Raw genomic sequence first — 22,575 nt, forward strand, 5'->3', positions numbered from 1 at the left:
TCGAAGGGAGCCGCAGATAGGGCTGCCAAGACGAGTTGAAGATCTCAAGGGGATGCCAGGGCAGCGATTGGGGGCTTGAGGTTTTTGAGTCCCGTAAAGAATTTTTTCACCAACATTGACAGGCAGCCGGAAAACTGAAAGTGGGCACAGATGGCTGCGAGGTAACATCTCAAGGAAGAGATGGAGAGGCCGGACCCAAAGAGAGAGTTCAGGAACTCGAGGACGATGGGGACATCAACCTCCGAGGAGGATAGCCCTCTGACAATCAGGAATGACAAAAATTTGTTCCGCTTGAGTGAATAGGAATGCTCAGTGGAAGGCTTATGAAAAGCCAAAATGATCTTTTGAACCGGAGCTGAGAAGCAGTTCAGGGTAGAATTCTCCAGGCCACGAGGCAGGGAGTCTTGACATCCAGGTGATGAACCTGACCATTGAGGAGGGTCAGGAGGTCGGGACAGAGAGGCAGCGGCCAGAACTGGTTATTGGAGAGCTGGAGAAGAGGAGCGAGCCACGACTGTCTTGGCCACCACAGGGTGACAAGGATCATATCCGAGCAGTCTGTTCAGAGCTTGGCTATCACCCTTGTGATGAGAGGAAAAGGAGGAAACAGATAGAACATCTTGTCCAACCAGTGGAATAGCAAGGCGACTCCTAATGACTAGTCAGAAGGATTCCTGGAGCAGAACTGGTTGCACTGAAATTTCAGATGAGAGGCAAACAGGTCGATGTCCGGAGTTCCCCAAAGGGAGAACAAATAGCGTACGACATAGGGGTTGAGTTGCCACTCGTACAAGAGTCTGGAGCTCTGCTTAGTTTGTCTGCAAGCACATTCTCCTCCCCTAGAAGGTGAATGGCCTGCAGGATGATGCGGCTGGGGATGCACCAATTCCAAATCTGGAGGGTGAGAGCGAGGAAAGTAGAATATCTGGTACTTCCTTGCATCTTTAAGTAATACATCACTGTTGTGTTGTCGGTGAGGAGCAAGAGTACCTGATCCTGAAGCAAGGTTTCGAATGCCTTGAGAGTTTTCCGGACCGCTAACATCTCTACAGCATTGATGTGATAGCGGAGCTCTGCTGGGGACCATCTCCCGTTGACGGAGAGGTCTTTGCAGTGGGCTCCCCACCTGGAGGTGGAAGCGTCTGTTGTGAGCGTGACCTGGGACTGAGGAGGCAGGAAGAGCATGCCCACTTAGGCGTTCTGTGGGTTAAGTCACCAACAGAGGGAACGAGCCACCCGCCTTGGGATGGTGATCCATCTTTGTGGATGATCATAGGCTGGATTGAAGATGGAGAGAAACCAAGATTGGAAGGGGCGCATGCGGAGCCGAGCCCACAGAGTGACATACGTCGTGCACACCATATATCCCAGCACCACCTGTGCTGTCTTTGCCCAGATGCGTCGTGAGAGGCAAGCCTGAATTGAAGAACTGAAGTTGTCGAACCTGTCTTGGGGAAGATATGGTCTCAACGTCGTGGAATCTTAACATGGCGCCGATGAATTTCACTCTTTGCATGGGACAGAGAGTGGACTTTTTTGGGTTAAGCATGAGTCTCAAGACTCGAAGGAGGGAGAGAGCATAGCTGAGATGTTCTGAGAGCATGAGTCTGTTTGGGGCAACAAATAACCAATCGTCGAGGTACGCAATGACGATGTTTTGCTGGCGGAGGAATGCTGCCACGACTGCCATGCAATTGGTGAACACCTTGGTGCCATGGAGGATCCAAAAGGCAAAACATGGTAGCAAAGGGAGTCGGGACCAACAGAAAAGGCAAGGAGATTTTGGTTGTCCTCTCGGATGCTAATATGGAAATAAGCATCCCGAAGGTCCACAGTGGCAAACCAATCTGAGTCCTGTAATAGGGGCAAGATGGAAGTGAGAGTCACCATACAGAAACGCTTATAACAGATGAAAGAGTTCAAATAATGGAGATCTAGTATAGGGCAAAGGCTTCCATTAGGTTTGGTGACAATGAAATATCTGGAGAAAAAACAGTGATGGATTTGAGAGGGGGCACAGTTTTGATGGCCCCTTTAGTGCACAGAGAGCGCACTTTGTCGAGAAGGGTGTCTGAAGGGAGAGTGGAAACAAAGTTACACCTTGGGGGGAGGATGTTGAACCTCAAGGTGTAGCCCCTCCAGACAATTTTGAGCACCCAAGAGTCAGACATTATGGTGGCTCAAGAGTGGTAAAAATGGGCCAGACAGTTCCCAAAGGGGGGCAAGGGGGCAAAGTGCGCTGGAAAACTTCAGAAGCACCTCTTGCCTTGGTTAGGATCCTTCTTTTGGAAGGGATAATTATATTTAGATTTTGATTGACGTTTTCCCGAGGGAGGCTGTTGTTGCTGGGGAAAATGCTGTTGTTGAAAGTCAGGAGGCTGATTGGGCCTACCATGGTTGGAGGGGTAGGAAGGTCTCTGCCATCCCGAATGGTGTTGGTATGGGTGGGGAGACCGAGAAGTTGAAGAAGATGACATATTGTATTTATGGCCTGTGTTTCTCATCTTGTTTTTGAATTCCAGCTTCTCGTCAGTGTGTTTGTGAAATGGACCGAAGCATCAAAAGGGAGTTCCTCAATAGCCAATCTGGCCTGGGGTGTCAGGTCGGAAGATCTCAGCCAGGCATGGCAATGCAGGGCCATGGCTCCAGAGAGTTGCCTGGCGGCGCAATCAACTGAGTGTCTGGCTGAAGTGATCTGTTGTGCGGCCAGAGAGTGTCTCTTGGCATGGATGGTGAGGGCCAGTTCTTTCATTTCCTATGAAAGGTTGTCATACAGAGGGATAGCACGTTTCCACAAATGTTGCTGATATGCTGCCATGCAAGCCACATAATTAGCAACTTTGAGGTCCAGTATGGCCGAAGCGTAAGATTTTCAAGCCTGAGGCCTGTTACAGACAGGCCAAAATAAAGCTGCTTCGAGTCACTTTGGAGGTATGGTATTTCAATGATGCATGCGTCCTAAGAGTCCAAAAGCTGCACCAAAGCTGCACTCCAGTCCTTAGAACTGGCATGTGGCTTTGGTGCGGCTTTTGGACTCTTAGGACGCATGCATCATTGAAATACCATACCTCCAAAGTGACTCGAAGCAGCTTTATTTTGGCCTGTCTGTAACAGGCCATAGAATCAAGCTTGCGGCCCTCCATGTCATTTGGAGTTGAGGCTGCTTTAGGAGTGAAGCGGAGCTGGGAAGCTTCAACAATAGACGAGTAGGGACGGGGGTGCTCGAAGAGCCAGGAGTCATCCGAGCGGGTGATCCTGTACAAATTGTTCAGTTTCTTCGAAAGCGACTGTAAAGAGGAAGGAACAGTCCAGGAACGTTTGACAATTTTCGATATTGAGGGCAGGAACGGGATCAAAGGGGGCGTTCACTGACGGGGTCGAGCGCCTCGGCATCAGTGTGGAGGACCTTTTCATGGAAGGCTTTGCCCATCCGGATGACTTGCTCTGAGAAGGATTTGACATTGTCAGAAGGGGAGGCTGCCTCAGGAACTGTGAGGGCCTCACTTTGATGAACATGAGAAAAATCGGACTCTGAATAGTCAGCAGATTCAGAAGAGATGTCGGCCTTGAATGAAGCAGAGAGGACCGAGGCAGTGGGAGCACAGTTGAGACCAGAGGCTTCTGGGGTGGTGGAAGGCACGGTTGGTCAGTGCAGGTCACAGGGGAGGCAGGATGGGATCGAGGGGGCTCAAACATAGTGGAGGCCATCTAGGAAGGGAGCCAAGGTTCTTCAGTATCGAGGCTCTGTACAAATCGTCCAGCTCGAACTTCTGAAGGGTCGAGAGGAATAGTAGGTGCTTGTCTGGTCATAAAAAATGAGGTCTCTATCAGTAGGTTCTGGGAGATCATAAGAAAGTTCCTCATCAAGGTCTTCATCAAATTAGATGCCTTCCAACATCTGAGAGATGTGATCCACAGGGATGCACTGGGCAATTGTCAGGACTGGGTTGGGGAGCCGGCAGGGAGAAGCTTCAAGCTCCATATCAGAAAGCTGATACGGTTGAGGGAGTTCCTGTAGGACAGGGAGAGACTCGGCAAAGTTTGTTTGGTACGGGACCGACGGTCGGCATCCAAAGATGTTGAAGGGCAAAACTTTTTTCCTTATGATGGGAAGAGTCCTTGCCCTTATCCTTACAAGATCTGTGTGCTTCTTTTCCGATTTGGAGCCATCTCAAGATTTCTTCCGCTTAGGGGAGGACATTTGTCCAGACCCGTTATCCTCAGTCAACTTGCGCTTCTCCACGACGGGAGATTGTGGAACCTCAGTGGAAGGTATGCCCTCAGCGGAAGGAGTCTTGGCAGTGACCTTAAAAGTTGAAGGTATGCCCTTGACAGTAGGAGCCTTGGCAGTGACCTTAGACAGAGCGTAAGGCCTCAAGATTTGTGCATACAGCAAGGAGCGGAGGCGCATCTCCCTGTTCTTCCTGGCCTGTGGGGTGAAGGCCTTGCAATGAGGGCATGCTGAGACACTGTGACCCTCTCTCAAGCAAAGGAGGCACATAGAGTGACCGTCCTGGCTGGGAATCTTTACTCTGCACTCAGTGCACCTTTTGAAGGAGTGCAAGGACATCGTCAAGCCGAGGGATGAGACAAGAGAGTAGTCAAACAAGCCAAGGGAATATTGTTAATCAGAGTCTAAAACCAGTCCAAATCACTATCCAAAAGAGAAGTGAAGAGCAAAAGGGTGGTCAAAAGCGAAGGAGTGAATTCCAAGCGAGGTTCCTATGCTGCTCACTTGGCGGGTGGGAAGACACTGAGCCTATATAGAGGGTGGGCAGAGCTGCCGCCAAAAGGTCTTCCCTAGCAATTCCTGTAGGATCTGAAATTGCTGCGCAGGCTCAGAATGACCCATTTGTATGCTTCGCAGAGACCACAAAGAAGAAGGTTGTTGCATAACCTTTTGTAGTCTAGGTCTGAAGAAATAAGCCCATTCTAAGAAACATACTACAAACTTCTTTCTCTCAGTTTCAAAATTGCTACAAGATTCTTTTGCCTACAGCTTTCAATAGAAGAGAGGAAAATATAACATGGTGCTAAAATCTCCAAAGGCCGTGATCAGAGGAAATCAGACATTTAAGAACAGGTTGTTTACCTGTAACTGTGGTTCTTCAAGTGGTCGTCTGTGTCCTCACACAAATGGGTTTGCACCCACGTAGAGAACACCTGCAGAATATTCTAGCACTGAGTAGCTTGGCAGGAATAACATGCCCTACCATCTACCGTGAATGTTTCAGCCCACCAAGCTAGAGTTCAATATCGAGGGCCTTGGACATCCTCAAGACAATATCCGAGAGGGGCTGCATGTCTTCAGGAGGCGATGAAGCTCCCAAGTCTTCCACATGCCCAATGGAGAAGAGTGCAGTGGAGAGGGGAATGCAGATGTCATAGTCGTCTGAGTTGTCAGTAGTCGCTTGTCCCTGAGTCATATCAAAAGAGGAAGTGGTGGTCAATGCTGCTCATGCAGCAGAAACAGGAAGCTGCAGAGCCTGAGAGACCAGTGGAACAGGAAGAACACTTGGTATTGGTGTTGACACGGCTGATGTACCAATATACTGAAGGAACAGATGTTGATGTCATTACAGTGGTAAAAGATACTAGTGGCATTGAATCAATCGTGAAGAAGACAAGGTAGCAGTCATGCAAGGGGCCAATGATGGAGGATGCTAGGAAGGTACAGGTGAATTGCAGAAAAGGTGAAGGAAATGAACCTTCTTGATACTGAGGCAGGGATGGTGAGCAGTGTCGAGGGGAGCCTCATCTCTGTCTGACACTTTGTTATGGGGATTGACTTCACTCCCGATGTGGAAACGATGATAAGGTGTAGGGTCCCTTTGTTTATCTCCATCCCGACAGGAAGGAGAGTAGGAAAGGTTGGATGCAGGCATTCTCTCCATAAATCCTTGTGCTGATATTGATTGAGGTATGACACCAATATGTACATCCCTATAAAATCATCCCTGTAACAATAACCTGAGACTGAAGAAGCATAAGAATGCTCCCTCACAAAGGAGGACCTCTCCTGATGGTATTGATATGACAGATGCCTTGATATCAGAGACAGAGTGAGAAGAGCTGTTTCCATTGGGATATGTCATTCTACGCCAGTGTCTAATGGAGTATGTGGATGAGTGGTGGTGGTGGTGAGTTGAGAAGGTATGCCCAAGGGAGATGGCACAGCTACTTGGGAGAAAGGAGCTGATGATGCCAACAGTACTGCAGTATTGTAAGTCTAGTCAGAACTGCTTCAATGCTGGAAAGTTTGGAGTTTTTCTTCTTGTACTTCATTACTGAAACATCTGAATCACAGTGAGGATTAGTGTCCCTCCTGTGAAGACTGTCTCTTATGACTAGATTTGGTAGCTTTTTGCCAGAGTCTTGAGAAGGCAGGGTCAATAAACAATACGGACTCAGCTTGTGTGGTGCTTGATACTGATGTCACTTCCATGGCAGGGACCAAAGGGGTCACTGACACTGAAGTGGATTTAGCTTTCCTTGGCTTTGAAATAGGAATTGTAGCCAAAGATGTAGGCTTGCTGGAAACCATGTCATCAGAGACTATCAATGACTGCTTCCAGCAGCGAACCTTGAGACACGCAGCTCTGTTCTTGAGGATCTAGGATATAAATCCCCTGCAGATGTCACAGTGCTCCACAATATGTCCTTCCCCCAAGGCAAAAAAGACATTCGGAGTGCAAGTCAGAGAGATAAACTTTCTGAGTGCAAGAAGAACATTTAAAGATAGATAATAAAGCTACAGTAACAAAGGAAAGAACAATAGGCAAAAGAGAGGAGGGAAGGTAAAGCAACAAACAAAAGTCCTTTTTTTTAAAAAAATAGACAGTGGTAAGAGAAAGTGAAAGAATAAAAGAGAAATGTAGGAGAAAATAAGTAAAAGGGGAAAATTACTGAGCACTAGAGCACTCAGAGGAGACTGGTTCTGATAGCAGATGAAAAGAAACGGAGTAGATGATAGTTTAGCAGGCTGGAACATGCATAGCAGATGGAGGGAATGGGGTATCCCCACTAAGCTACTCAACTCTAGAATATTCTGTAGGTGTTCTCTGCAGAGGTGCAAACCCATTTGTGTGAAGCACAGAAACCACAAAGAAGAAACAGTTACATACTTAATTATAAATATATTGTCTGACGAGGATCAAAGAAAATCAACTCATTGCAAATGTGTTGTTAGAGGAGAATTCTACAGATACCAAAGACTGCTAAAAAAAAACAAATAAATCGGTCCTTGAGCAAATCAAGCCTGAACTCTCCCTAGTCGCCCAGATTACTAAACTGAGACTGTTGCACTTTGGACATATCATGAGAAAACATGAATCACTAGAAAAGACAATAATGCTTGGTAAGGTAGAAGGCAGTAGGAAAAGAGGAAGACAGTATTACAGATGGATGGACTCAATCAAGGAAGCCATGTCCCTGAATCTGCAAGACCTGAACAGGGCTGTTGATGACAAGGTGACTTGGAAGTCTCTCATTAATAGGGTCACCATAAGTCGAAGCTGACTTGATGGAGGTTAACAACAAGAGGCAGGAAAAATGAAATGCACAAATGTAGCTTTGCTGAATTCTGGCTTGACAACAATATATGTGAAAAGGATCTAGGGATCTTAGTAGACCACAAGCTAAACTGATTTAATAGTGCAACAAAAAATAGTGGTCAAAAAAGTCAACACAATTCTATCCTGAATCAACAACAGTTTAGTGTCAAGTTTAAGGGAAGTAATAGTACAAATTTTGCTTTGATCTGATCTCATATGGAATACTGTGCACAATTCTTTGGATCATAGGTCAAGAAGGATATTTTCAAGCTGAATTTGCGTCTGAAGATAGGTAAAAGGTCTACAAACAAAGCACTATGATGCATGCCAAAAGAATAGTGGGTATATTTAGCTTGGAGGATGGAAGATTGGAAAGTGATATGATTGTCGTGTATTGTTGTGTGCCTTCAAGTCATATCTGACTTATGGAGACCCTATCATGGGGTTTTCTGGCGCTGAAAGAGTATGACTTCCCTAAGGTCATCCAGTGGGTTTCCAAGGCCAAGTGGGGAATTAAATCCTGGTCTACAAAGTTGTAATCCAACACTCATAGAATCATAGAATCATAGAATCACAGAGTTGGAAGAGACCACTAGGGCCATCCAGTCCAACCCCCTGCCATGCAGGAAATCCAAATCAAAGCATTCCTGACAGATGGCCATCCAGCTTCTGTTTAAAGACCTCCAAGGAAGGAGACTCTATCACCCTCCGAGGGAGTGCATTCCATTGTCGAACAGCCCTAACTGTCAGGAAGTTCCTCCTAATGTTCAGGTGGAATCTCTTTTCCTGCAGCTTGCATCCATTGTTCCGGGTCCTGTTCTCTGGAGCAGCAGAAAACAAGCTTGCTCCCTCTTCAATATGACATCCCTTCAAATATTTAAACAGGGCGATCATATCACCTCTTAACCTTCTTTTCTCCAGGCTAAACATCCCCAGCTCCCTAAGTCGTTCCTCATAGGGCATGGTTTCCAGACCTTTCACCATTTTTGTCGCCCTCCTTTGGACACGCTCCAGTTTCTCAATGTCCTTTCTGAACTGTGGCACCCAGAACTGGACACAATATTCTAGGTGGGGCCTGACCAGAGCAGAATACAGTGGCACTATTACTTCTCTTGACACTATACTTCTATTGATGCAGCCTAAAATAGCATTGGCCTTTTTAGCTGCCGCATCACACTGTTCACTCATGTTCAACTTGTGGTCTACTTGGACTCCTAGATCCCTTTCACACGTAGTTTCATTCAGCCAGGTGTCACCCATCCTATATCTGTGCATTTTATTTTTCCACCCTAAGTGCAATACCTTACATTTCTCCGTGTTGAATTTCATTTTGTTAGCTTTGGCCCAGCTTTCTAGTCTATTCAGGTCATTTTGAATCTTGATCCTGTCCTCTGGGGTATTAGCTATTCCCCCTAATTTGGTATCATCTGCAAATTTGATAAGTATGCTTCCAATTCTGTCATCCAGGTCATTGATAAAGATGTTGAATAGCACTGGGCCCAGGACAGAGCCCTGTGGGACCCCACTGGTCACTTTTCTCCAGGATGAAAAGGAGCCATTGTTGAGCACCCTTTGGGTTCGGCCGGTCAACCAATTACAGATCCATTTAACAGTTCCTTTGTCTAGCCCACATTTTACAAGCTTGTTTGCAAGAATGTCATGGGGAACTTTGTCAAAGGCCTTACTGAAATCAAGATATACTATATCCACAGCATTCCCTTCATCTACCAAGCTGGTAATTTTATCAAAGAAAGTGATCAGGTTTGTCTGGCATGACTTGTTTCTCTGAAACCCATGTTGACTTTTTGTGATTATGGCATCGCCTTCTAGATGTTCACAGACTCTCTGTTTAATGATCTGCTCCAGAATCTTTCCTAGTACTGATGTCAGACTAACTGGACGATAATTGTTGGGATCCTCTTTTTTCCCCTTTTTGAAGATGGGCACAACGTTTGCCCTCCGCCAGTCTGCTGGGATCTCTCCTGTTTTGCAGGAGTTTTCAAAGATTATTGCCAATGGCTCCGATATTACATTTGCCAGTTCTTTTAATACCCTTGGATGGAGTTCATCTGGTCCCGGAGACTTAAATTCATTTAGATTAATAAGGTGTTCCTCTACTATCTCTTTACTTATTCTGTACTGAAATGCCCCTATCCTGTCCTCTGCTCCATTATCCTCAGGTTGAGCACCCTTTGCCTTTTCTGAGAAGACTGAGGCAAAGAAGGTGTTGAGTAATTCTGCCTTTTCTCTGTCTTCTGTTAGCATCTTGCCATCTTCTCCACGCAGTGGCCCTACCGTTTCCTTCTTCTTCCTTTTGCTGCGGACATATCCAAAAAAGCCCTTTTTATTGTTCTTAACCTCTCTAGCAAGCCTGAGTTCATTCTGTGCTTTAGCTTTTCTGACTTTACCCCTACACATGCCTGCTATTTCTTTGAATTCCTTTTTTGTGATTTCCCCCTTTTTCCATTTCTTATACATGTTCCGTTTCAAACTTAGCTCGGTTGAAAGTTCCTTAGTCATCCATCCTGGTTTCTTGAGACACCTCCCGTTTTTCTTTCTCACTGGAACTGTTTGAAATTGTGCCTTCAGTATCTCCCTTTTGAGAAAGTCCCATCCGTCCTGAACTCCTTTATCTTTTAGTATTTCTGACCATGGAATTGCCCTCAATACTTCTCTAAGTTTACTGAAATCCGCTCTCCTAAAGTCTAGGATGCGTGTCTGACTATGCCTGGCTTCTCCTTTCCACTGTATTACAAACTCCAGGAGAACATGGTCACTTCCACCTAATGATCCCACCACTTGCACCCCATTAACCAAGTCAAACCACTATACCACACTGGCTCATTTTGACATAGTAGCATCTTTAAATATTTGAAGGAATATCATGTAGAAGATGGAGCAAGTTTGTATTCTACTGCTCCTAATACTAGGACATGTGTAATGACTGGGCCCTCCAGTCATTTGGGGACTTCCCCTGAACCACAAAGGGTTAATCTGGGGAGAGGTACATGCTAATGAGAGCTGACATCACATGCTAATGAGCAGCTACATCATAGCTGACATAAGGCTTACCTGGCCAATCAGCAGTGCCAGAGCAGCCTTTTCAAGAAGGTTCCAGGAGAGGACTTTAAATACCCTGTAGGACCATGCTTTCTTTGTTCTCTATCTTTGTGTTTGTTTTGGGGAGCCAGCTGTGTGCTTGCCCTGAGGCAGGCAGGAGGAATGCAGGTGGAGTTGGCAAGGAGCCAGCTCCCTGCATCCAGAAACTCAACACGAACTGCAAATCCCATCACTGTGTGAGTAGCTAGGAAATGTGTTAGTTAGTGCGTCTAGGTTTTGTTATGTTTATCTAATAGCTTGCCTGAAATGAACATCTTTGTAAAAGTGTTTTCTGACCTGCAAGGCAAGGAGGCTTTGCATGAGTGATATCTCCTATTCTATTCTATTTCTTTAAAAATAAATATCTTTCTTTTAAAAGTATCTGCTGTCTCTCTCTGCTCCTGTACACGTGTCTTAGCTCGGTTGCGAATTGCTCAAGTTAGCAAGGAAAGGAAACTAGATCTCTCCCTAGCAAGTCCCAGTGTGTGCTTAGGGAAACGTAGTGCATTGAGATTCACTGGGTGGTGGCAGCGAAGAATAGGACCTCAAGGGGTCTCATCCAGCTTGGCAGGGAGTGGGAATGGAGAACTAGGAGATCCTAGAGGGGAAAGTGTGAAGGGGACGCCCTGGGAGTAAGAGCCACGCACAGGCTGGTTGCTCCAGGGATCACCCCCAGATCACCACATGGTTGGCAGCGGTGGTTTTCGGACTTTTGGAAGTATCGCTTGCTAGACAAGGGTGTTTTTCGCTTTGGGAGCTATAGTTGCAGCTAGGTACTTTGAAGAGAGGTTGGATTCTTGGACTCTTTCTATTTTTCTCACTCTCTTCTTCTTTCCCTGCCTGGGGGCGGGAAAAGAAAACACTGTGCTGGATTTCTTCTGTTTCTGTCTCTCTCTCACTCTCTTTTACCTGCCTGGGGGCGGGAAAAGGCAACTCTGTGCTGTTTCACTGTGTGGGTCTGCTCTGGTGTGAGGAAAAGGGGGGTAGCATTCCTTTTCAAACAGAGAGAAGGCTTGAGTTTTTTCTTTCCTCGTCTCCTTGGGAGGAGAAGAGAGGGAAAGGATCTGTGGACTCTTGGAGGCACAAGGTTGGGGACCTGTTGCCTGTGTGTGTGTTTGAGCTGTTTGCTGTTAGGAGGGAAAGAAATTGCAAAGTCCCCCAGATCACCACAACATGAATCAATGGATCCATATTACAAAAAAAGAGATTTCTTTTAAAACATTAGGAAGAAGTTTATTCCAGTAAGAGCTGTATAACTGTGGATGAGACTACGGTATGTCAGGAGATGGTGGACTTTCATTCACTTCATGTTTTTAAACAGAATTTGGATGGCCATATCTCAGGAGTGCTTTAGTTCTGGATTCTTGCATAGTAATGTGTCGAACTATGGGTTTTTGTAGCCCCATACAACTCTAATATTCTATGAATTCATACACTTTTCATCATTTTCCACATTAAACCATGACCTTGTGACTTTAACACATCTCAAGAGCAAGGAAATACATAATTTTTTTTTAAAAAAAAATCAGGACTATAAATCTTTAGTGCATTCACTGGAATACAATTTTAAAGCATATTAATGAAATTTGGAAATAAGCTAGGAAAAAATTATTTGCATTCTTACCATGCAAGATAACCTTTAATTCCACAAGCAATTTCTTTGATCCACCATGCCTTGAACCAGGAAGTTTTTGCATAGCCTCTCCCTTTTTATTCAGTATTTCAATTTTTAGTGCACCTTAAAAAAAAAAGCAAAGTTAACAACAAAAAAATTAAAACATTTACAGATCAGTGTATTTTACAATCCAGGTCCAAGCCACTTATTTTTATGCTATTTGTTAATATATATAATTTTTATCCTGCCTTTCTCACAATATGGGATCTAAGGCAGCTTACAGGACAGCTATAACAATTTTAAAGACAAGTTTAAAAAATTAAATCAGTTATCTTACTAAACCACTGATTTAAAACAGTTTTAACACGTTTAATATACAGTAATTAATGTATAAGTACAGCACTCCCTCCCATTAAAAGACCCTTCTCACACAACCAGTTAACAACACAAGGCCTATTGAAATAAATTTTAAAAAAGTATTTGCCTGCCAGGAGAAGATGGTGGGGTTGGGGGGGAAACCAGCCTCCTCTTGAAGAGAATTCCACAATCTGGGAACAATCACCTAGGAAATCCTACCACTGCTTATCGAAACATATGAGACAACAACTGGGCTGTTCTGAGCACCTTTGCCCCCGTGTCATGTTGCCTCTCCCCCAAGATTTATGCATACAGTACAACTGTCTGCATACAAACGGGTATTGAAATAGAATTAAACTATTACAATATTAAAACAATTCACACAATAAAACAATAAAATATAATTTTAAAAGATAAAAGCTCATTAAAACAGTTGTTAAAATGTCACAGCACCCCTAGCCTGTTTTTCAAAACCATTCTGGTCTCCATGAGAAAGGAGTTCCAGAGTACTTGCAGAGCTGGTGTGACTGAGAAAAAGGCTTCTCCTGATCTCAGAGCCCAGGCTAGGTCATACAGATATGATCTGCCAAACAGAACTGTATAGGTCATAACCAGTACTCTGAATTGTGTCCGGAGGCAAACTGGAAGCCAGTGGAGCTATTTTAACAGTGACATTTTATGCCCTTGGTAATCTGCCCCCATTAATAGTCTAGCTGCAACTTTTTGGACCAGCCAAAGTTCCAAACACTCTTGAAAGGCAGCCCCAAATACAGTGCTACACCACTCCAAATGGGAGTGAATAAGGTATGCATCACCATTTCAGATTAAACATTTCAAATAACAGGGACAGTTGGTTAAATGTGCAGAAGCACTAGTGGCCAATGCAGAGACTTGGGTCTCAAGGTTCAAAGCTGAGTCCAGGATTACCCCCAAACTGCAAACCTGTGTCTTCATAGGGAGTATAACCCCACCTAATACAGTCTGAATTTTTATTCCCAGATCTGCCTTCTGAATGACTAAGAACACCTCTGTCTTGTCTAGATTAAGTTTTTTTTTCTTTTGCCCTCATTCAGTCTATTAGATGGCAGACACTGGTGAAGGACTAGGACAGTCTCCTAGGAATGGTGTGGAAAGGAGTAATACACAGTCAGGTGTCACCTGCATATTGATGAGACCATATCCTCAAAACTCTCTGAACATTGTTGCTGTTGTGAAGTCGAAGGCTTTCATGGCTGGCATCCATAGTTTTTAAGTGAGTTTTTCGGGCTATGTGGCCATGTTCTAGAAGTGTTTCTTCCTGACATTTCACCAGCATCTGTGGCTGGCATCTTCAAAGAATGATTGCCTGGAAATGAGTGGGTATATACATATTGTGTGACCTGAGAAGGCAGGAGGGATTTGCATGTGTATTGTTCTGTTGCTAATGGTAGGACTCAGGGTGGGAGGGTATGCAAAGGAGGATTAGTGTCTGCTTGATTAGTGCTCATTGTCTGCTGGGAAAACCCTGACCCTGGGAGATTTCTCATTTGCATTTGTTGAGTCTTTATCTTGCTATTTTTCAGGACTGGTAGCCAAACCTTGTTTACTTTAAGGGTTTTCTCTTTCCTGTTGAAATTGTCCAGGTGTTTGTGGATTTCAATGGCTTCCCTGTGCATCCTGACATGGTAGCTGTTGGCATGGTCCAGAATTTCAGTGTTTTCAAACAGTATTCCATGCCCAGGATGGTTTGTAACATGTTCTGCTACTGCTGATTTTTGTCGCTGACCCAGTCTGCAGTGTCTCTCGTGTTCCTTTATTCTTGTTTGCACACTGCGTTTGGTAGTCCCTGTGTATACTTATCCACAGCTGCATGGTATGCGGTAAAGTCCTGTGGCTGTGAGAGGGTCTCTCTGGTCCTTGGCTAAGTGAAGCATTTGCTGGATTTTCTTCGTTGGTTTGTAAACCATTTGAAGGTTGTGCTAGGTTTTTCTGGGTCTGGCAGCCCTTCTGATGTCTGAGCTGGTATAACATCAGAAGGGCTGCCAGGCCCAGAAAAACCTAGAGGAGTGAAGACAAGCAGCCACCCAAAAGGAAGGCATTTTTATCATACATCAAAGGAGTCACAGACAGAATAGGCAAAGTGATGAGGAAGCACAACAAACCGATGAAGAAAATCCAGCAAATGCTTTGCTCAGCCAAGGACCAGAGAGACCCTCAGTAGCAGAACATGTTACAAACCATTCTGAGCATAAAATACTGTTTGAAAACACTGAAATTCTGGACCATGCTAACAACTATCATGTCAGGATGCACAGGGAAGCCATTGAAATCCACTAACACCTGGACAATTTCAACAGCATTGAAAATGTTCAGATGTGGCAGAGAAGCTAATGGACACTCACTGCCCTTAACCAGGGATTGGTTGCAGCTGTGGATCTAGACAGCTGGTGATTGTCCAAGGTCGCAGAGTGTGCCGGAGAGTAGCATGTAGCACTTAGGTAAATATGCTGCATCATCTGGAATGGAGGACAGTAATCCAGGTAACACAGGGAATTGTACAGGAAGGGGTTGAGCTAGATAAGCTCAAATCATCTTTGTACAGTGTGGGTGTGTAGTTGGAGGAGTTTGTCTGTGTAGCTTTGTTCTTGCGTGTGTCTGCAGCAAGAATAAACAGCGTCTCTTTGGAAAAAAGCCAGCCTACGGTGCTTTAATCTAGCAGCTGTTTTTCCTGGCAAAGCTCCAGTCTGCTAGTTTGTCTATCTACTCACAAGCTTCCAAGATTACTCTGCGTTTATCTCTGCATATTTTCCCAACAATATACCCACTCATTTCCAGGCAAGCATTCTCCGAAGATGCCAGCCACAGATGCTGGCGAAACGTCACAAAGAAACTCTTCTAGAACATGGCCACATAGCCCGAAAAACCCACAAAAAAACTATTGTTGTTGTTGTTGTTGTGGTTGTGTGCCTTCAAGTCATTTCTGACATCTAGCAACTCTATCATAGGTTTACTTGACAAGATTTTTTCAGAGTGCTATGCCTTTGCTCTTCCTTGAGGCTTGGAGAAAGTGTGTCTTGCCCAGTGAGTTTCCATGGCTGAGTTCAAATCCTGTTCAAACATATTCAGAAAGGGAATGCAGAGATAGCTGCTGTTAACTTACCTGATGTAGGCTGGCACAACAGTTGTGGTAGGATTAACTAGAGTAGAATCCCAGCTCCAGCTTTACTGGAAACATGCTGCTGCAACCAACCCCAAACATCTGTGTTTCTCCAGCCCTTCTTCACCAGCTTCCCAAAGAACAGAGGATGAAGAGGAAAAGTGGAGGGGGGAAGCTGAGCAAGCATAAAAGTATTTTGTAAAAGGAACTTTTTTTCATAGGCTTTGGCCCGTTACAGACAGGCTCTTCCAGCGCCCCCATCACGTGCTAGGGGTTGGCCGAGGACCTAGCGTCTACACCGGCCTCACCCCTAGCACGTGACAAGGGCGTAAAGATGGCGGCGCCCTATACACACTGGTGCCGCCATCTTTATGTGCTGGATGCATAGCATCCGCACGTCGCGCACCGGATGTGACGCCACGAGTGCGCGAGTAGCGCCTCGCGGCATCTCATCCAGGGCGGAAGAAGAAGCACCATTTCGGCGCTTCTTATTTGCTGCGTCCAGGAACTGCGCGGTTTGGATGCTGCGGTTCCCGGACGCAGCAACCAGCAGCGGCGCGAGACTGCCCCTTATGGGCGGTCTGTAATGCGCCTTTGTTAACTGAGATACGCCTATATCAGATAAGCTTTGTATATATCCTAGAACTCTGGTTTTGGGCTGTGTGAAAGCCTCCACACATAAAGCTGCATATGTTAAGTCTCCTTCTCTGCAGATTTTCATGCTATATTGTAGCAATAATGGGGAAAGCACTGTGTCATGTACTATGTCATGGCAGGAGGAATTCAGTACAACCTTACTCTTTGCTTGCATGTTTGGATAAACACAGTAACACTTGAATGGGTCTTTAAATTAAATCATATCTGGAATAAACAAATACCTATAGTAGCTCCAGCAAGTTTTGTTTCATCTGGTAACAATTCATCTCCTTCAGGCCATGTTACTGACAGCCTATCAGGCAGCCTAGTTAAAAAAACAAACAAACAAAAACTGTGATCAATTCAGTGAATTATATCAATCCAGTTTAATGAGGTAAAATGCATCCTTGGTGAGGCAGGTAATTAAAAAAACTAATTAATTTTAATATAAATGTACTTTAAAGAATGCACATGATAGATGCCATCTTTTTAGTCATCTCAAAAAGAAAAACAAAGGAAAAGAGTCTACTAAGACAGTGTTTTCTCCAACAAACAGATGGTACATTATCTGAAAAAAGATGAATAGTTTCTTCATCAGAACTATTTTTTAATTCATATTATGATGAATGCTTACTTACATTGTAATTCTAACTCTAATCCTAGCTGAAAATACATTGGCAGTAAGAATACACAATTAGACAGTTCCTCGAATAGCAGATATCTCTCCTGACAAAATATATGCTTGTTCTGGTTCATCTCAGACACCTTGGTTAGATAGCAATTTCCTACCAGAACATCTCTGCTAAGATCTGCTGGCATATGAGACCACCCCTCCCAAAAAAAGGGGATAAAGTGTGGGGTGAGGGTGGAACTAAGGCAGCTGCTGAGTGGTGCCATACTCAAACATTCTCCAGCCCAGGGACACGGTCACAATGGCAGCACTACATTAGACTGAAGGCTGGTTTTCTTAAATAATTTCCAGCATCTCCAGATAGGAGGGATTTGGATTTAGAACAACAATTGCTGGCCTTTTTTTCAATCAGGAATGTACATTTAATCCATTAACTGAATGATTAATTATTTAAAACTCATAAAATTAATTCACAAATAATAGCCCTTCCTTCCAAATCTAAGGGGGAAAAATTATTTAAAAGCAACAAAAAACAGATTTCTGAATTAGTCTGCCACTGGTCTAGAGAAACTTACCTGGCCATTTCTTCTTCTATGTATTTTTTGACTGCTTTGTCAGATGCTGAACAATCGAGTTTGTGTATTGGAATAACTTTTATTTCATCATATAGTGCCTGGGGTTCCTGAAAAATTTAACTGTTCATGTTTAAAAGGGAAGGAAGGAAACATGAAAAACACATACTCTTTCTGCATATATATTTGTATCTGTTTACATCAATGTCATTAAGAAGCACAGTAAACAAATCAGATTTATCCACTGAAGCAAACCATAACCCCTTGTAGTTAACACCCTGAAAAGTTATGCTATTAAATATGCAGTATAAAGAATTTCTGATTGACTGATATGCCTCTTAGTTTTATGGTTTTTAGATTTGCATACAGAGGGCCCTTTCTATCTGCTGGAATTGGGTTTCAGGAACCCTGCCCCCCCCCCTCAATGAATACCAAAATCCATGGATGCTCAAGTCCCATGATATATAATGGTGTAGTAAAATGATATTATAAAATGGCAAAAGCAAGGCTTGATTTTTGCCATTTTTAAAAATATTTTCAAGACATGGATGGTGAATCCATGACTAAAGAATGGCAAGCAACTGCATTTTAAATTAGAATTTTAAATATTACATCTATTCACTGCTTAATCAAATAAAAATATGCCTTCATTAATTGGGCATTAGATTTTTTAAAAGTATTCATTTTACTACATTTATAAAGAGATGACAAGTATCATCTTAAGAAAAAATTCTTTTCCTCTCACACAGGAAAATAATTTCTTCTCAAATAATTTATGTGTGCATTATCTAAAGACAAAACAGGATGCATTTGTGCTTCAGAAATATTGTTTTTACTCTATGCAAAGTTAATCACATTTCTTAGTACAACCACTTTCCTCAGTTCATCCAAATCCTCAGAATCCAGCCTTCCCAGCAAGCTTTTGAATCACCCGCTAGCATAGACACTTAAATAGACATAAATAAATGTAACTGATAAAATCACATACTAATGCCTCAGTTTCTCTTCTCTTCTATTATTTGTCTTTATCTGTCAGATTGTTAGAACCTTAAGGCCAACTAAGCTTGTTTCCCTAGTGCTGTTCTCCTTCCCGTCCAGCCATGGTCTCTTGCTCAGCTACCAGGAGTACCTTTTAACATTATAATCCAATCACAATAGGATGAAGATAAGAAATAGTGGGGGAGATCTGTAAGAAAGAATCTTTAAAATTGTGTGCAATGTCAGTGGGTCCAAGGTCAATTTCACCACCATCCCTAGTCTGTTGCTACAGTTCAGTGGCAGCAGTAAACCCATTTTTTTTGTTAAACCAAGTCCGGCAGTGGAGCACATAGCTTATAATAATAGAATCCTAGAGTTGGAAGAGACTGCAAGGGCCATCCAGTCCAACCCCCTGCCATGCAGGAAATCTCAATCAAAGCATCCCCGACAGATGGCCATCCAGCCTCTGCTTAAAGACCTCTAAGGAAGGAGACTCCATTACACTACAGGGGAGTTTGTTCCACTGTTGAACAGCCCTTACTGTCAGGAAGTTCCTCCTAATGTTGAGGTGGAATCTTTTCATGTATCTTGCATCCATTGTTCTGTGTTCTACTCTCTGGAGCAACAGAAAACAAACTCACTCTATCTTCAATGTATGACACCCCTTCAAATATTTAAACAGGGCTATCATATCACCTCTTAACCTTCTCTTCTCCAGGCTAAACATCCCCAGCTGCCTAAGTCGTTCCTCACAGAGCATGGTTTCTAGATCCTTCACCATTTTAGTCGCCCTCCTTTGGACACGCTCCAGTTTCTCAACATCCTTTTTAAATTGTGGTGCCCAGAACTGGACACAATATTCCAGGTGGGGCCTGACCAGAGCAGAATAGCGTGGCACTATTACTTCCCTTGATCTAGACACTATACTTCTATTGATGCAGTGTAAAATCGCATTGGTCTTGTTAGCTGCCGCATCGCACTGTTGACTCATGTTCAATTTGTGGTCAAAAATCACACTCCTAGGAAGTTACTTTTATCAACTTTTAAACAAAAAATTTAAAAAAACAACAACTGTTGCTGATTAATTCAGTGGCAAGGACCACAAAAATGCACAGTGAGGACACATGCCACTTATCTTGCTTTGAAATCATGACACAAGATTCACTGAATGACCAAATTGGGCTTATTTTTAACTATGTTTTTTTTTTAAAAAAAAACTTACAGATTGGAAACTAAGACTTGCATATGGAAACCATACTGGTTTCAACAGAGTTAAAACAGGGTTGGAGAAAGGATGGCCTAGAGGCTCTTTGTGGACCTTAAGGCTGCTTTTATGCTGCTCCTAAGAATAATCATGCCCCACTCGTGACCTTTTTTGGTTCACTCACAAAATAACCAACAGCGCCACTAGTAGAGTGCTACTGACATTTTGCTGTTTCAGGGTTTTTGGAGTATTAGTGCTCAGACAAGGCTTTTTTTCAAGCCAGTCATACACAAATGGATTTGGAAGAAGCCCCCAAATTTGACAAAACAGTCAGTAGTAGTCCACCACAGACATTTCGGGCACCATAGGCCATGGTGAAAGGAACATCTCACACCTCATTTTATTAGGTGGTCTTGGGTGGTGAAAATGGAGATGGGGGCTCCAGGATCTCATGTATGGTCATATAGTTAACCAATCCCTCACAACCAGTTTAAAATGTAACTATTCACTTACCAGGGCTAACTGAACAAATCCTCCTGGAGCATATACATCTCCATCATGATTTCCATATAGAAAAAAATTCCTTATACTTCCATGGTATATTGGAACTGTTTTAGTTGATTTTACCTAAGAGATAAAGACAAAAACATCTGTACTGTATCTTTAAAAGCTTTCCACAGTGTGAAGCAGACTTAAAGAATTCATTCCGATTAAAAAACATATGGCCTAGAATTGCAATCATCATAAACATTTGTCTAACATAAAAACTGGACAAAAATGCCCCCCCCCCTCAATTTTTCATAGTTTTTTTCCCCCTGAGCCTTTCTATCTCTAATTAGGACACTTCAGTCTCTCAGGAACATTACCACTGATGTCAAAGTGGCCACTGTGGAACAAAATAATTTCAATGGAACTCTTGATTGGGAGAATGCTGAATTAGAATCCATTCAAAAAATTCTGATCTGTCAGCAAAAATAAGTATTGAGATAATGACTTTCTGGAACACTACATTTATCAACAAGCTGGTTATCTTAACAGTGTTGTATGCAATAAAATATTAATAAATCTATAAGGTTCACGATTGAAAGAAGCAACAGGACACTGCAGTTTCAGCTCAACAGAACAAACCACTCAATGCCATGGGATCAAACATCCAAGAGAGTCTCAATAATACAAAACAATACAAAAATAATACAAAATTATTTAAAATAATATAAAAATAACAAAAAAAATTTGTTGGGGGCTATATAGAGAGGAAGAACAAGAACAAGGAAGCAATAGATCTGCTGCATCAAATAGGTGGAGAAATGCTAAAGATAGAAAAAGTAACTACTGAACACTTTATATACATCTGTCTTCTTTCCAAAGGAAAACAGTACTCATTTTGGAGAAAATCTCATCTGATCCTGGAGAATAAATGATACAAGTGAAGAGGCTGCAGCTAAAAATAGGTAAAGAGATGGCAGAAGACCACACAGCTGCTTTAATTCAATGCACATCTCCAGGGTCAGATGAGATGCATTCACAGATACTAAAGAAATATGCAGAAGTAAGCCCTGTTGATGATCTGTGAACGTTGTAGAATTAAATGAAACTTCCTGCACACTGGGAAATGTTGTTCCCTTCTTCAAAAGGAAACAAAGAAAACCTGGGAATACTGACTCATATGTCAGTACCAAGCAAGTTCTAGAATATCTCAATAAACAGGAAGCTGTGATTACTAAGAATCAGTATGGATTTATCAAAAACAAATTGGTCCAGATTAATCTTATCTCTTTTTATGATAGTTATAAGCTTGATAGATCAGCAGAATTCTGTGGATGCAGTGTATTGATTTTGACAAAACTTTTGATGAAATACCCACAATAATATTTCAAAAACGTGGGCTACATGGTACTATAGTTCAGCCTGGAAAGATTCCTCAAACATCTGAAGGGCTACCATGTGGAAGAAGAGACAAACTTATTTTCTGCTCTTCCATAAGAAAAAGAATGACAATTCTAACTTAACTTTTGGAGAATTTCACTGTTAAGAAAGAAACTGTTTTTTTAATTTAATATATACATTAAGTTAATGTGATTATGTATTAGAGGTGATAAGGCAAGAGAAAAGGTGGAGCATTAAGTGAGTGAAGGTTCAGGGCTGAAGAGATTCAGTCAGGTTTAGGAATAAACATGTGATGTTTAAGTGTGTGAGTTAGAAAAGAGTACACTTTAAGTAAGAATGAGAGATATCTTTTAAGTGTTTTGTTATGTTCAGCTTTCATTAATAAAATATTAGTTTTGTATTCATACACTTTTGGCCTTTGGGTATGCTATATATTACAAAGCTTGGATTCAGACACGGTGTCCCTGGTGGCAGCAATTAATAAAGAGGCGTGGTGTCTGCTGGGGATATAAGTTGCATAATATTTCACATAGATACTTTGAGGGCATCTAGGAAGCTCCCACAGTTGGTGGCCACAGCAATAGGACGTGAGGAGGTCCTTACATTGGTAGCAGAGATGGAGATGAAGGAAAGCCCTCATTCTTGGTGGTAACCCTGAGATTTGTGGAAGTTTTCACATTTGGTGGTAGCAGAGCCTCACACCTGGTGGGAAAGCAGTGGGTTAAGTGGTAAACCCCTACAGCCACCTTTCAGGGATGTTTTAGCGATAGATCCATGCAACAGTAGGGGTTGGACTATATAGCCTTGAAGTCCCTTCCAATTCTAAGATTCTATAACATTCTCATCATTTTACTTCTTCAGATGTAATAGACTGCTAAGCAGACTTTTATCAGATAACATGCTTACC

The 22,575-nt window shown here is 43.0% G+C and overlaps 1 protein-coding gene across 2 annotated transcripts in view; it reads right to left on the reverse strand.

Moving 5' to 3' along the window:
- Positions 1-22,575, reverse strand: part of LOC121917327 (structural maintenance of chromosomes flexible hinge domain-containing protein 1-like) — a 138,814-nt gene that overhangs the window by 80,405 nt on the left and 35,834 nt on the right. For both annotated transcript variants that reach the window (XM_042443215.1, XM_042443216.1), the window contains exons 14-17: positions 20,295-20,408; positions 17,603-17,709; positions 16,639-16,721; positions 12,277-12,390 (exon numbers count right to left, since the gene is read on the reverse strand). In XM_042443215.1, coding sequence (XP_042299149.1) covers positions 12,277-12,390; positions 16,639-16,721; positions 17,603-17,709; positions 20,295-20,408 — 418 coding nt within the window. The remainder of the gene's footprint in view (positions 1-12,276; positions 12,391-16,638; positions 16,722-17,602; positions 17,710-20,294; positions 20,409-22,575) is intronic.

This window comes from Sceloporus undulatus, unplaced genomic scaffold, assembly GCF_019175285.1.
Source record: "Sceloporus undulatus isolate JIND9_A2432 ecotype Alabama unplaced genomic scaffold, SceUnd_v1.1 scaffold_15, whole genome shotgun sequence".
NCBI classification, from domain to species: domain Eukaryota; kingdom Metazoa; phylum Chordata; class Lepidosauria; order Squamata; family Phrynosomatidae; genus Sceloporus; species Sceloporus undulatus.